Source organism: Passer domesticus, chromosome Z, assembly GCF_036417665.1.
Source record: "Passer domesticus isolate bPasDom1 chromosome Z, bPasDom1.hap1, whole genome shotgun sequence".
Taxonomy (NCBI): Eukaryota; Metazoa; Chordata; class Aves; order Passeriformes; family Passeridae; genus Passer; species Passer domesticus.
Genome location: NC_087512.1, coordinates 38,336,011 through 38,352,485, shown reverse-complemented (window position 1 = coordinate 38,352,485; position 16,475 = coordinate 38,336,011). Strand labels below are relative to the sequence as shown.

The window sequence follows — 16,475 nt, the reverse complement described above, 5'->3', positions numbered from 1 at the left end:
GCACATCAGCTGATTTTTCTATTGTCCTCAGGAAAGCAGAAAAGCACTGAGATACACTTATCAGGAAACAAGACCAGGTTTTACAAGAATTAGGACTCCCTCTCCATCTTACAGAGTTATAAATCACTCTGCACCTTGTTCTAAGGCACCCAAAGCAATAGAAACTTCCCAGAGTGTAAATTTATGCTGAATGTTTACAAAACCATAAAGAATTATAGAATTGCCCTGTCCAATCTAATACCAGCAATATCAGTAGATTTCAGGCACAGAGGGATTCAGATTGTATTTATTTATGCAACAAATAATTATGCAAAATTTTAGAAATAAAATCTTCCTTAAAAGATATTAGGTCATCATTTGAAGCTGCTACACTCAGTAAAGAGTCTTGGTCTTCTTTATGAGGCATTTCACATCAAGTGTTCCAGGCAAATTTTACTTGCAATTTATAATCTCAAATAATCACGCTTATCTGCTGTGCAGGACATTTATGCATGGTTTTGCAATGACTTTTATTTTTCTGAAACAACAGCTCTCTTTGGTTGTTTTCTAGTTGAGAGTACAGCAGTTTCATCATGGACTTGGTGGTATAGAAGTGTAACAGGGAAATTTTTCTTTATGTAAAAGGTCCAAAACAAATAAATAACCATCAAATCACTGTGAACACATTCATATGTTTGCTGGAGGTTCAACAGAAGCTAGATGTATTGGAAACCTCCCTTAAATTAGTTCAATAAAATATAACTGAGTGGAAGCAATACAGAAAAATAGATGAATAATTTTCCAGACAATGCTTTCCTGCCTAATAAGATTTGAAGATCAGCACAAGTATACAATAACTGCTCAGGCAATTCTCACAGTGTTTTAAGTAGTGTGGTAATATGATTCCCATTATAGGCATCATGGATTTCTTCTATTATGTTCACTTTATAAATCATGTGTTGAAGTTTATTGAGACAGAGCTGGGGAGTTTGTATGCCTTGATGCAGTAATCTGTTAGCGAAGGTAGCCATCTGCTCCAGCCTGCTGTGAATTCAGATCTCACCAGTGTCTGTCAACTAGCTGAGCAGGAAATAAAACTAATCTTAGGGAACATTTGGATATTAATTATGCTAGTTAGAGAACAAGGGGAGAAGTAATGAGATAATTTTCTTTATAAAGTTACATTTCCACAACACCTCTAAATACTATTCCAATTACTCTTGCCAGACCAGAATATGCAAAGAGAATAAAGATCCCACTCTTCTTAACCCTACCACTTGGGAGGAGGTCTAAATGATAGATTAGCATTTCATTGCGCAAACTGGCACAGCTCCTACTAACACATCTCTTCATGTGAAACCTCTCATGCAAGCAAAAATAAAAATAACTTTTGTCCCTTAGAGCTCTCCTTTAAATAGCTGTTAAGTTTTGAGACAACTTCTTCCTGCAATGTGTTTATTCATAGGATAAGCAACTGAAGTTTAATTCCTCTGGTACTGGCTCTGGTTCCTACCCAGAACTAGATCTAGTTCTTTTTATTTGCAGAAGTCTGCACATGTCATGTTGGTGTCACATCTCTAATGGAAACAACTACATCATGCTGCATCCTGCCAGAAGGTTATAAAATAATAGTGCTTGTTATTCTGTATGTTTATAAAGTTCTAAAAACCGGTGGTAAGGCCCCTGCATCTAAAAAGGTACAAAGGAATGGAATGGAATGGAATGGAATGGAATGGAATGGAATGGAATGGAATGGAATGGAATGGAATGGAATGGAATGGAATGGAATGGAATGGAGCTAGAACTAGAGATAGAATAGATTAGAAATCACATTATTGTGTGTGTTTTCTTTTACTCTTCTTCCCAATCCTAAGATGGGTGGAAAACACAAGAATTGTCTTGGGATTCATTTTTTCTTGTTGGATATATTGAGATAGTGTGCTTTAACTGCAGGCTAATTTTGCTTTGATTTCCAGCAGCACCCAGATTGCTCCACAGTAGAATCCACACTAGTTGAGATGTGGCTCTGTTTGGGAAATGCAGAAACATAAGGCCTCATCTAGACATGTGATACATTGCCTTTACCAGCAAAGAAATGACACTAAGCAGCAAAATCTGTACTGAAAAATAACTGTGTGCTAAAAGAACACAATGGACCTTAACACACACAAATGCTCAGTTTGTATGCCCAGTGTAGTCTGAGACCATTTATATTGCCCAGCAACACTTTGACTCTTACAGAACTTCAGAGATAGCCAGCCATGCTGCCTTTACTTCTGAGTTAATTTGGTTAAACACAGTGGTTTAGATAGCTATCACTTTTGTTGACAAGGATGTACATTTTAAAGGACTTGTAAACAGCAGCTGATACAAACTTATCAGATAGGACACTCAAATATTTTTGTATACTGCCAGCATAGTAAGATTAGACTGTAGCATAAGAGCCTGTACAAGGTAGACGTGACATCATCCGTCCACAAGTTTAATCTTGGTACCTGTCAAACAGATTAATCCATGCCTCAAAACTCAAAACACAACCTCTGTTCCAAACTTTGATAGAATTAATTATTATAACTCTGGATATTAGCAATAATCCTGCTACTACCTGATTGATTTTTGATGTATATTTGAAGTTTGCTATATTCTTTACCTTCACCTTCTGCAACAATGTGTTGTATACGGGTTGCATACAAGCACCTCTTCCTTTTATGAACTCTGGAATTTCTCACAGACATTCAAATTTATTGAGCACTCTCCTGTTTTGGTGGAACAGGGTAAAGAGAGTTTCTGAATGATTGTTTTAAGACCACCTTCTTTTATATTGTTTTTCAATTCCTCTTTCTTTTCAATAAGCTATTCAAAGCTTTTCAATCTCAACAAAAATGGGAGGACAGAACCTGCTACTGAGAACTTTAAACTGTAATGTAGAGAGTAATACAGTTTGAAAGATGAAATCGTACGCTAAAAGCCATGTGTTTCCATTATGCAGTGGTACATAATAGCTATGTGCTTTTATCGCATGCAGGATTTATTTGCTCATATTCAGCATGATTACACTTTATTCTCAGGAATAGGCAGCTCTGGATTAGAATAAGCAGCCACTTCCCTCACCCCAGCACAACTAGACAGAACTAGAGACAAGCAGGAGGAACTAATTTATGTCAGCTGAGTCTCTTCAAATTCCATCTCATACTTTAGGAGAAACAAACACTCCTTAAAGTAGGGCTTGGGGGAGGGGGGGCATTTACCTTCACAGACCATCATTAGTGCAAAAGGATGGCCTAAAGCCATCAGACAGTGAAACTGTCAAGCATCACTAGGGAATGACTCACATCTTCCCTGTGCACAGCTGGGACTTCAGCAACCACAAAACCAACACTTTGGATGCCATTTTCAAAGGTTACTACTACATTTGGCTACACAACTGTCAATGGAAATTAAGAAAATTAATGTGCCTGTATTCCTACAGGGCTTTCCAAGACTTCATGCTGTTACGTATTACTTTCTATAGAAAACTTAAACTGGCCTTCCTAGAGCCAGACTGTCACTACATGTCAAAGGAAGGATATAATCTAATAGAGAAATAAAAACTCTACTCTGTAACTCAACTCTTAGCACCAAGAACTTTAGCCAGTATGCTAAAGGAACATTAAAAAGAAGGTGGTCTTAATCCAGAAGAAGCAAATCCACCATTACAACAAAGATATTGTTTCACTATCTGCAGTTATAAAATTTTTTACAAAATAAAAGCAAATTCACTTTTTCTGCTTCAACTTTCACCTTCTCAGTTCTAGGATTTTTTCAGTTGCTAAAAAACCTTTAAAAATTATCTCAATATGGTCAATTAGCCTCACTAACACCTAAGAAATTACATGATGAAAAAATTAGTACCTGAGAGAATACTGTAAATTCAATATTGCATTCATTTATGCCATCCTTTGCACACTAAGCCCCTGATTTTCATTGGCCTCAACAAATTCCCAGGAGTTTAGACATGACAGAGTATCAGTAAATGGTTTTCAACATGGCCCATGTCATCTCCTGTTTTCTTGGCATGCTTTTGGAGGCCAATTTGTTGTGTAATAAGAACAAGAAATACCACCAAAAAAATGACAATTTTTTCTGCATCTGATTTTTAACCAGGTAATTTTAATCCTTACTTGAAATCCTTAACCCATATTTTTAATAAATATATCAAGACACAGAATGATTAAAATAATACTGAGGCAGCAACCATCTATCAAACTGCACCATTCCTGGCAGCCTACCAGAACCACTAATTTATAAAACATCCACTGCAATTCTTAGGGCACAGTGATTAAAATCAATCTACTTTCCTCACATAAGATTCCAATAAAGACTAGGTTTCTTGATTCTCCTGGTTTGGCTTTTTCCCTCTAGAGACAAAACATACAATTACATCACTACAGTACAGCCTGGTAACAGCCACTACTTGCATTGTCCGGAGCCTGAAAACAGGATGGCTGACAATGCAACCATCCACATGGATCTGCAAATATCAGAGGTCTTACTTGCTCAAAACTGGATGTATGGAAAGCAGGATACGATGATACAATGTTCCTTGTATCATTCTATTGAAACTGTGCTTGTTTAAAAAGGCAGTAATATTTACTAATTCCAGAGGTCTTTTCCTATGTGCTTTCAAGGCTTAAAAAAAAAATGGAAAAAAACCCACAGAAAAAACCAACCTAAAAAAAAAAAAAAAAAAAAAAAAAAAAAACCACCAAAAAAAACCACCACACAAACACCAACCAAAAAAAACCACCAAAACAAAAAAAACAGTGACAAACATTCTAGTAATTCTAGCTATAAAGATAAGAGCTGATGTGATTCACCTCTTGGGTTTCACTTAACAAAAGCCTGCAGCCAACAAGCCCAGAGCCAGATTTCCAGCCTGGCTGCATCTTCAAAGGACTATAAAAAGGATACCCCAAAAATTTATATGCAAAGCATGAATGAAAGAAACACAAGCAGTTGTTTCCATTTCCTGTTGTATCACAACCACAGAATTAAAATCCTCATTACATAGAAAATTGCAGAAATCTCAGAGAAGTTGTAACAAGATGACAGGCACAAACATATTCAATGAAGATTAAAAAAATATGTTAGGCAAATAATGTACAGAATTAGCAGAAATAAAGAACATTTATAACAAATTTTAATCTTTCATTTATCTTCCGGAGCCCAAAGATCCCCATCTCCATTTTTTTTCTGAAGATCTAAGATCCCTTTCCTCTCCAGTCTTCATTTCATGATACTAACCACCACACATGTCTATCACTTCACTAAGATTTTGCCATCATGAACAACAAAACTTGAAATTTCCAATAAGTTAAAATAGAAAGTAAATGTATTAATCTAAGAGGAATAAGAGGAAAAGATGAAAATTAATCTGCGATTATGACCCACTTCCCCAGATTTCCATACTCTACCCACTGTGTGTGAATGTAAATTTAAAAAACTTGGATCAAAATTTCTTCAAATCTTCAAGAGAATACGCAGCCATTGAATAAAGCACTGAATCACGGCTGAATAGACATATGCTTGCCATGTGGCACAGTAAATATTGATGGGTGTTTTCCACAATGACCAAATGTACCAATGGTACTTTGTAGAGGTCGGGCAGAATGTATTTCTGTCAGGAGGTAGAATTAAAGACATGGCAGCTCACTGGCCTTCCAAAATATTTTAAAATACTAAATGAAATCTCCCTCCTCTCATGCCATTGCCACTTTGAACCAGGAACCTTCACAGAAAACAATAAACAAGTACAATCTCTATCAGAAGATGATGAGTCTAATTTAAAGTATTGCTTTCCCAGATCAAATGTACTCTCACTTTGCCTTTAAACACTCCATCCACAACTAAAGCTTTCATTAGAAGCAAACTTCTTTACAGCACATACCACAGCAAAGACCACAAGACTTGCTAACTCCTCTTCACGACCACAGCGACAAGCTGTGTCTCCACAGAAGTGTCACACCATCACCACCCAGGGCTTCAAAAGCCATCATGAACACCATGCAGCCAAAAACCACCAACACATGTGCATCCACACAAATTCATTTGGACACCAAGTTGTCATCTGCAGTCAACCTCTACAGAAGCTCTGAAGGCCACTGCTGATATTTCAAACCAGATGAAAGGCTTACATCTCCAAGTTTTACATCAGCTCCTTAACTTCTTCCCAGGACCTTTCTTTTAAGACCCTTAGGTGTAGTCTGTATTCCAATAGGAAACTGCTGAATAAAATAGGATCTAGCATATTATTACACGGTCCCCAGTAATAATATAAACACTTTGTCTGCAAGAATTTTGAGATAAAGTGTTTTTACAGAGGCTAACAACCTTATCAACAATTCTTTTGTTTGTAGTATCATGTCTATCCAACCATGTTTTCTGAATGGCTAAGGAAATTAAATTACATCTGGTGAAACTGTTCTAACATGGCATTTAAGCTACATGATCCACACTAGCTTTCAAAGGAAAACCAAAGACAGGTAGTGCCATTGGGCTGAATATGTCAGCCACAAGTTTAACAGATCTTGAAACAAGAACATTTTCAGAGAACAACATAAAAAAAAGTAAAATGATGGGTTTCACTTTTGGTACCAAGTATACCATATGCCAAATATATTACTGAAGGGATGCCTTGAAGAAAGAACTCTCCCTTTAAAGAAAACAGCACTTTCTTTAGACTTTGGTAGAGTTATCTAGTCATCAGTCTTCACCTAGACAGAGCATAGTAAAAATATCACCAGAAAAGATATGTCATGACCTGATAGACACTTCTTTCCCTTCGATAATGCTTTACTTCTTTCTATTTCTAATCTACTTTCTATTACAAATCTCCTTTATTGACATTAAAGCAGAACTTGAGTCAGTATTATCAAACAAAAATCAGCTTTTTTTTTTTTATGAGACATTCACATATGCCACATGTGGCTCAACTATCATCATTCACAATCTCTGTTTTACATGGATTGTTATGTCTAAACATCTGTATGAAAGTTTATGTTTGATTTGCAAGTAGTTAAATGTTGTATGTTCAGAAGAAAGTTATATATGTATCTTTGAATACAGGATTCCTGCTGCATTTCAAACTCCATAAAATTTTGGTTATTTCCACTTAGAAGCTAGAAAATTATTTTATTAAGTTTTAACTCAACTTGAGAGCAACAGTGAACCCCATTACTGTCAAAGTCTCACAAAAAAATGAAGTTTCTCACATAGCTCACAATCACAGATAAGAATTAAAACTCTTACAGAGAAAATAAGAAGAGTTTGCCACTACACATCATTCACCACATCTAGTTCTTGTGCCAAAATAAACAACATAGGATAGAGAATCCATGAATATTCTGAAACGTAAACACTGAGAACAATTAAGGCTTTTCTAAAACTCAATTTTGCCTGTAATATTCTCCTTCTAATAGTCTTATCAGTGAAATCTAGCTGATAGTAGAAAAAAAAATCAACACCCACTGAATTATGCCTTTGCTTGTGGTTTTAGACTGCATTGTACTGTGATTGCTTAAGTTCTAATGCTTATTTTATTGGCTCAGTAATACTACAAATCTTTTCTGCAAATTCAAATAAACAAAAGTGTCAATCCTTCAGTTTGCCTTTATTCCTTCTTAGGATTTATAACCAACTGCCTCCAGTCTCGTTTTAACACTTACATATTTACCTCTAGCACGAAAAGCAAAATCACCAGAAACAGGCTTAAATGAAGCTAGACCCAGTTCCAGTCCATTTTCAGTCATCTGAGCAATTGCCTGTAAAAAATCAGGGGTTTCCCCAACAAGCAAGAAATGGGAAAACAATTACTTTGTTGAAGCTTGAAATTCTACATTACAACAACTTCCAAAATTTTTCCGGGCATACATAGTATGCACTAAAAGCAACACCACAGTAGTCTGTGTGCAGGAGAAAAGACAGGCAAAGAATGTAAGCATCATTACATCACACAGGTCTTAGACACAACAACAGTTCTGTTGCAGATGTAAACAGCCAGCCATTCTGGATATACCTTAATGATATGTAAAGCAAATTAGCACAGGGAACTAATCTGCAACATTGTTCAGTAGATTGTAGCTAGCATATGTGACCACTGATAAGAAAGCAGGCACCTAAAGGAACAATATATGATTAAAAAAAGCATCCAAAGCTAGCATAGTAAGCAAACCTGAAAGAAAGACTCAGCATCACTTCTCCATATACAAAACTAAACTGGACAGATAAGGCAAAATGCCATTAACTAGACTGAGATGCAAAGCAATACAAATTCTGCACAGGACTGCAGAGACAGCTGTAGCAGCCACGCCTTTTCCCAAAACACCAGAAGATAAAAAGACTTCTTTCCATATCACTGAAATCAATGGTAATGGCTCAGTAACTGTCTGCCAGAGGTGCAAGCAACACACCAACAATCAGTCCCAAGGATGTGGTCCTGCCTCCCTGGCATTCAGCAAGCTCCAGGTGATCTGCAGACTGACAGTCTTTTGAGTGACCTTAACCAAGGCACAGAACATGCCTCTCTTCTAAAGTGGTAATAGCCAACAGAGCTTAGAAGCATTAATAAGAATAAAGTGTTTATTAATTTAGTTCTCTTTATTGATTTACTAGTGCTATTTACCAGATGGAAACAAAAGGAGATGTCCCAGGTGGTGGTGCTGTCCATGCTGTACAGACAACTGGCAAATTCTCTGAACAAATGGCAAATCTGAACATCACCACCTCTATACACAAAAGGCTCTGTGGTAGATGCAACTTGAAAATCTTTGATTTTCAGTTGTAATTTCCAGTAATTACATGTGATCCTCAAACATAGAAGAATTTGATAATTTTCATCGTATCTACATACATTTCAAATGCAGTTGGAAAAATAATTATTGATTGATACTTTTAATATTGCAGCTGGAAAGGATCTTCTAGATAGTGAGTGAGCATACCTGACTTTAAACCTCAAGAAATTAAATCATAAAGTTGATTACATCTAAATGGCAATCTTTAATCAGCACATTATTGAACACTCGTACTGTACAAACAGTTAGCAAAGTACCACAGAAATTTGCTAATTTTCTCATCAATTACCTACAAACCAAAGCCCTATGATCAATAAATCACATCGGCCTCTACCTACTACCCAGCAAAAGATTCATTTACAGCACACAGCAGAAAAACATCCTCTTATCAAAACACTTCTTTATTTTCAAAAAAACTGCATAAGCCTCCTACTATAACATTATGAAGTCACCCCTTAGTAACACAAAGACTGCACTTTTGCTTAGTTTACAAATTTTAAAAAGAAGGAAAGAAAAAACAAATTTATCAAGAAGATGAGATGGAACCATTTTATTAGCAGAGAAAATTAGAAAAGCAGAGAAAATGTTTCACTATAAAAAAGCAGAAGTTAGCACACCCAAATATTTCTCTCCACATTAAAGGGAGCTAAAAAACATCTAAAAAAGGGTTCACAGGAAAAAAAATTCAATATGTCAAAAGTTTAATTTCTCTTCTATTTCAGTTCTACATATTAGCCTCCCTAAAGGTTCTGGAAATGAAATATACCAGCTTCATCTGTGGTTTTGTTTTGAAACTAAGTCCTGTCCTTTAAAATACAGAAAAATACCTGCAAAGATACCGAAACCAAGAGCCACTGAATTTTCCAGAACACAGCCCACCAATATGGGGGTCATTGCTCTTCACCAGGCATTCTCTACTCTATGTCTAGGAAAAGAATGTGCTGTCATCTTTATGAAAAATCTATGTCCTGCATTGGTTAATTTTGAAAAAGTAAATTAAGATGAAACAGCTGCTAAAACAAAAGAAAAAAAGGGGGAAGAAAAGTGATGTAAAATTTGGTGATATTTGGGCTCTGTAAACTAACATAAATTATCTGTAGGCATATGCTGGCATCCACTCAGATCTTCCAATACAATGGATGTTTTCTATATGCAAATTACACATACTGCAAATTCCAGTCCAAGTGTTGTATATACTCACCTTCCCTCCTCCTCTTCCTCTTCTAGTTGGAAGTACCACCTTTCCTTGTCATGACAAGTATTTTAGTCAAGATATGCCCACAAGATGCATGCATGTGTACACACATACACCTAAACAGCATCCAGGGCCCAGAGACAAGACTCTTTTGGCTGCAGATGGTTAAGAAATCAGGGGAAAGAACTAAACTCTCACAGGTTTAATTCTGGGAATTTAACATTAAAAGTTTTCAAATGAAAATCCTAGCAACCTGGTAGCTTCTAGATGTGCCAGCCAAGAATGTTACAAAATGAGCTGGAGTTTCTCTCTTGCAATAATTGATCTCAGTCCAACAGCCGACCTCTCTACACCCAGCACATTAATTTACCTTCTAGTTCATCCAGCTGGAGCAGAAGGTTGGGTCCATTTAGCTCAGCTAGGTATTGTATCTCTCTCATTTCAGGTAAATCAGATCCTGGAGCACACAAAACCAACTCTGCAGCTCACAAGACTTCCAGAACATGTGGGGGTTTTTTGATTGCATGAGACACTAACACCATTTCTGCCACCACACCTGGCCCCAGAAAGAAGCTGGGCACAAGATCAACAGTGATATGGGGCCACAAACACATTATTGGCAGTAAATGCTGCACTTGCTGCAGTGGTCCCCACCATGGCTGTTCTTTGCTGGCAACTACTATTCAGAGGATGTCACACCCTCCACACAGGCAGTGGAGAAAATGATGCTCAATGGGCAAAGATGGAAGGAGAAAAGGTATAATTTCTCCTACTGGTCACATTCATTTATAGCTTTTCCTGTCCAAATCAACCCTTCATGAAGATTCTCTTGCTCTCTTTCCTTCCTGCCTGCCTGCCTGTTGCTGGGGACCCCAGTTTCCCACTCTACTTCTAGAGTTCAGCAGATGTGTCATCATGTTAGAAAGACCCCATTTCTGCCCCTTACATACAGAGGAGTAGGAATCTCCAGCTAGTGAGTGAAACCTTTCCCCAGCTATCCCAGGACTATACGTAGGCAGCAAAACTGTATATAAAAAAGGCAAGGAGATGGCCTTACTGATATATAATATTCAATATTTTTCTAGATCCATATATCTAAAATAGTATGTTGCAATATGCCACAGACCTAAGATTGATATAACTCTTTTGTATAGCCTTTAAAGTGAACTCAGTAGAGCTTCACTTGTATGGAGAACAGAGCTCTTGCTAATTTGGCTCAAGTTCTGCATTTTCTTCCTATGCCCCTAATACTAGTATTTTTGAAAGCAAATAGAGAGAGAGACTTCATTAGCTATAAATACCTGGAAAAAAAATTCAAGTAGGTAAAATTGAGCTATGAATGTCTGTTGAGTTTGGAAACACTAATATTTAGCTCAAAAAAGGCACATGCATTCTGTATAATACTTGTTTGCTATCTATAATCAGTATTCTGTTCCCTTGCACTTGAATAATGGTACATTCTTAAAGGATCAAGAGAAAAATGAACAGGTTTACATGAACTGGTGAGGGGCCTTGAGGAAAGCCGTATGAGGTGTGGTTGAGATCACTTAGCCTGCAAGAGACTAATGGAAGGCTTCACTGGGTTCTTCAACTTCCCCATGAGGGGAAGAGGAGGGGCAGGCACTGATCTCTTCCCACTTGTAACCAATGACAGGACTCAAGGAAATGGTATGAAGAAAAGTCGGGCGAGTTTACGCTGGATATCAGGAGTCTGCTTGGGCATTGGAACAGACTCCCCATGGAACTCGTCCCAGCACCAATTCTGCCTGACTTCAAAAAAATTTGGACAATGCTCTTGGGTACACAGCGTTACTTGGGGTGTCCCGTGCAGGGCCAGGAGTTGGACTCCATGATCCTGATGGGTCCCTTCCAGTTCAGGATATTCTGTGATTCTGTGAAGTTCAAGAACCATTCCATGTGGGGTAAAAGACTACTGAAAGACCACCAACCTTTCCATTGTTCTCATTCTGAGAAGTACTTTATAGAAAAGCATATTTGTTTTTCCCTGGCTTACAATAATTTAGCAGTAGTTTTATGTTAAAAGAATATTACCGCAGTTTGGGACCTTCATATCCAGCAAGGCTGTCTTCTTGTTGTTGTCATCTATGCAATATAAGTCCTGAGTTTCTGTGTAAAACTTGGTCTCTTGAAATTTCTTGATCCACATGATTTCACAGGAACACTTGAATGGATTATCCACCAATATCCTACAGGAAAAAACACCAATTTATTTGCAAGGTTAAACACCAATTTATTTATAAGGTGTCTCACACATGGGGAAAAAAATGAGGGGCAGGGGGGCTTCAAACATTCAGCTGGGCAAAAATGCAAGTTCATTAGGAAGATTAAGGAAGGCAGGATGAACCCTTTAATTAAGACATGCACCCTTTAATAACGCATGCACCCTTGGTAAGCTCAGTGCAGAGTAAACTGCCAAGTTGGTAGCAGTTTCCATGATGGGAATTAAGCGCTGCATCCACTGAGGGCCCAGAATATCACAGGCAGGAGAGACCACGCAAGGGATTTGGCTACTATTTCAAATTCATCAGTGTAAGTCAGGAGCCCGTGGAGAATGGCTGCTCGAGAAGATCCATTTTATTTAATAAATCAGGAAGTTATTAGAATTCATCTCTCCTACACCTGAGCTACCACTCAGTTACTTCAGAAATGGTTTACTGCTGTGGAGTGGTAAATTCTTTATAAAGTCAAACAGTCTTGGATTATAGACACACTCTACCAACTTTAATCACAAAAAAGGATTTTGCCTAATCTTTAAAATTCATCCGCTACAACACTCTAGAAAAACCTCACAGTAAAACCGTAGGCAATGTCATGAAGAAATACTAAATGAAAAAATAGCCCTGAAATAGAAATTGATACAGTACCCTGCATGGAATTTAAACCGCAGCTTAGCAAACTTAACAAATTGCAGTTTTAAAATTTAACAAAGCTACACAACACTGTAATGCAATTACATGCATGTTAAATATGAACAGAAACATATCTACATAAAGAGTGACCAGTATTATTTCTCCTTCTACTGGCATACATGAGATCCAATAAAGTGGATGGGCAAGTGTCTGTTTAAGGCATTTCATTACCAAGAGAACAGTCATTCTTAACAAAGTTTTACAGGTATTTTTGATGTACAGAAGCTCAAGTTTCTTGCAGAATCTACCCTCACAAATGCCTCCTGAAGACATGAAGTGTGCAAATCATGAAAAAAAATTGTCTTATTAGAGCAGTTTCCCCAAAAGCCATCTCAAGTTCTTTGAGGAGAAACAATAGCATGGATCCTCAAAAGAGTCTGAAGGAGCAATTTGTATTTACAGAAGTCATCCTCTGGACTTTAACACACAGCATGAACAAAAATTGTTTGCACAAGACATAGTATGAACATGATAACTTTGGGTCAAAGCCTATCTCATGCATTTTCAAAACAGTGACATTTACTTCTGTTTCATACTATGGTTTCCTGATAAAGAGAAATTTCTCTTGCCCAATGGCTGAGCAGGCTTCTTCACGTGTTTTATTTTGTGCTAAACCCATCTAAGGAGTTAGGCACATCATTGGCTGGATGCTGTACTTATAATGACCCTTTACAGACATGTATGTGAAAAAAAATTCTGACCTACAGTAAACAAATTCCGAGTCTTTATGTTGTTTGCTCTAATTTTATGGCTGCAGTTCATTTATTCTAGAAGAAACCTTCCATAGTGGCATCTCCTGCTCTGTAATACCTGGTGACTAACCTCTGCTACACATTCTAGACTTCTCATCCCTTTACATTTTTATATGCAAAGGCACTGATAGGACAAACATACTTGTTTGTCAGATTGAGGGGAAGCTTTTCAGAAGCTATTAATGACAACATTCATATCTCAGATTCACCTACCAACACTCTTCCTCCTCTCTTCTGTTTCTGATCTTGCAGCTATGTATTAAACTCTTATCAACAGAATTGTTCAGCTATACTGATTTTATCACTGCTTGTCCTCCTTTGAGGCTCTGCTTTTATCCCTCCACTTTCTTTCCCTCATTTCCCCCACATCTCTTTATCTCACTTTATCACATTTGTTTGCATAACTTCAGTTTCTCTGGTCCTACACTCCCTCTGCCAAGCCCACAACACTCTACCTCAATTTTGTATCCCCTTCTTCTCTCAACTTGTACATCATTGTGCATTGCCTCCATACGACAAATACTACTCTCTTTAACCTTCACAATATCCACTTTTCCCATATCTGGTTCACTCCCACTACATTTGCCCTGCTTCTTCATGCACAAGCAACAGAACAACAAGGGACATGGAGCAATGGGAGAGCTTTGCAACTACCTAGACTCCTCATTAGAGAGCTCAGCTCAAGTTATTAAAGAATATTCCAGTGAGCAGTGTTCCCAGGGCCATAAAGAAAATAATTATACCAATTTAATTATCTACAAAGTATACCTAAGGGGCATAACCTCTTTTTGTGCCACTGAGCTTTGTTCACTTCACTTCTCACATGCTGAAGTCTACCAGAAGAGGACTAGGATTACGTGTCAGGTAATTAATACTTGGATTGGCACTTTGGACAAATTCTGACTCTGTTCTGAGATCCAGGAGAGCAACCTCCCTCTCCTCTGCAGCCAAAAGATCTCCCAGAACTCCTGCAGACCCTCTGCATATTAGCAGAGAATGCACAGGATGACCAAAACTTTGGAACATGTATCAATAAGAATATATGTCAGATGTAACAGAGAATAAAAATGTTAGTATTGAAAAAAATCAATAAAGAAATGTTTACCAGTGCTTTCATTGCTAAATAATTACATAAAGCATAGTGAAACTCAATAATTTGAGAAAATAAAAATACTCTTAAATAGCCAGCCACACCACTGTAAGAGTAAAAGAGACAATCTTATATGAATATGTGCAAAAGACTGTATTTTCACTAGTTCAAATACCTAAATAAACACCATTAGTTTTGTGTGAAGTAATCTCACAATAAAATATCTTAAAGCTGAAGGAAGAGGCTGCTTTGACCTCTACATTGCTTTAAAATATATACCTAACCTCCTTGAAGCCCTGGAATAAAAATTTCTCTGCATTTAAGTGTCCAGAATTGATGCTTTCTTTGGACTAGAACTGCACTTCTAATTCCTCTACCTTCAAGAGAACAAACTTTGAAGTGTTATTCTTCCATTCCAGCCAAAAATAAACTTATATTTTAAGAAATGACAACTTACAGATCAGACAAACCCAGATGGCGAAAAGGCTTCTTGGACAAACTTGAGAGCTTGTTTCTGGATAAATTGCTATGGCAAAAGAGAAAGATTGCATTAATTAGAATTGCTTCTTCTTACACTAAAAATACAACTTGCGTCTCTTGAAAAAGCAATTAAGAACTAGAACCAGCTCCAAAAGTCCTTTGACTTCAGTTGTAAAAGGGTAGTGTTCAGTCTTACTTGATGGTTTGAAGAGTTTCAAGAACTTGAGTCCACTCAGCATCTAATGTCAAGTACATTCAATATCAAACTCAACAGGGATCAATATTTTCACTTTTAGCACTTTGTCAACTGCAGAAAAGCAGCAGATTTGACTGTGTTTCAAAACTATTTTGCAGAGTCCAGGTGTTAATTATATGCTCAATTTATTCATGTGAAATGGGTGTATCCCCTTCTTTGATGCTGCACCAAACTCTGTACTCATATAAGCCCTCCTCACATGCTAGCACACATCCACATCAGAGCTTTTTAGTTGTTCTTTTCAAATTGTATGTGCAATATGCACCCACATGGAAGATCAAAAGGAAAACTGTAAAATGCCTATATTGGGCTTTTTTATGTCAATTAAGCATTTATGGTTTTCAGTGGTAATTAAGTGAAAGGTCTTCTCCCATTATGCAGAACAAAGAAATGTTGATAGGAAACAGAAATACTTCTCCCCTCATAGCTTACAAAACTGTTTTCTCCACCCTAAAGCAAAATTATGCTGTTTTTGTACAGTCTTATCAGTCTATGAATTAAAGGTAGTGAGGGCAGTAAACTGTTTAACTGCCAGCAGTAAAGCACAAATCAGTGTTATGAATCAAAATACCATGAGTTTTATGTGGTATAATAAAGGTTCCATAGGGGCTCCACACTTACCGTTGCATTGCATCTAAACCCCAAGATTAAGTATTTTTTTTTTATCTGACTAAAGAACACAGTATTTACTTTGAAAATTTCAGGTGTTGATTTTTGAGTACAAGATAATTTTCACATAAATTACAAGTTGGATATTCTAAAACTGTTTCGAGCAGAATCAAACAGATTATATTTCATCACTGATTCCTTCTGGCAAAGAGTCTGAAGTTTACAAACTGACTGGTCCTTACATGTGAGAGCAAAACACAAGAGCTACTATTTCATTAGTCAGGTGAACTCATGGACCCTGATCATATAAATCAACATTAAGGAGCAATTTGCATATAGAACAGAAGTTATGTTCA

At 37.1% G+C, this 16,475-nt stretch overlaps 1 protein-coding gene across 10 annotated transcripts in view; it reads right to left on the bottom strand.

Annotated features, from left to right (window-relative positions):
- Positions 1–16,475, bottom strand: part of NTRK2 (neurotrophic receptor tyrosine kinase 2) — a 197,375-nt gene that overhangs the window by 155,964 nt on the left and 24,936 nt on the right. For all 10 annotated transcript variants that reach the window (XM_064404318.1, XM_064404314.1, XM_064404319.1 and 7 more), the window contains exons 4-5: positions 15,232–15,300; positions 12,055–12,209 (exon numbers count right to left, since the gene is read on the bottom strand). In XM_064404318.1, coding sequence (XP_064260388.1) covers positions 12,055–12,209; positions 15,232–15,300 — 224 coding nt within the window. The remainder of the gene's footprint in view (positions 1–12,054; positions 12,210–15,231; positions 15,301–16,475) is intronic.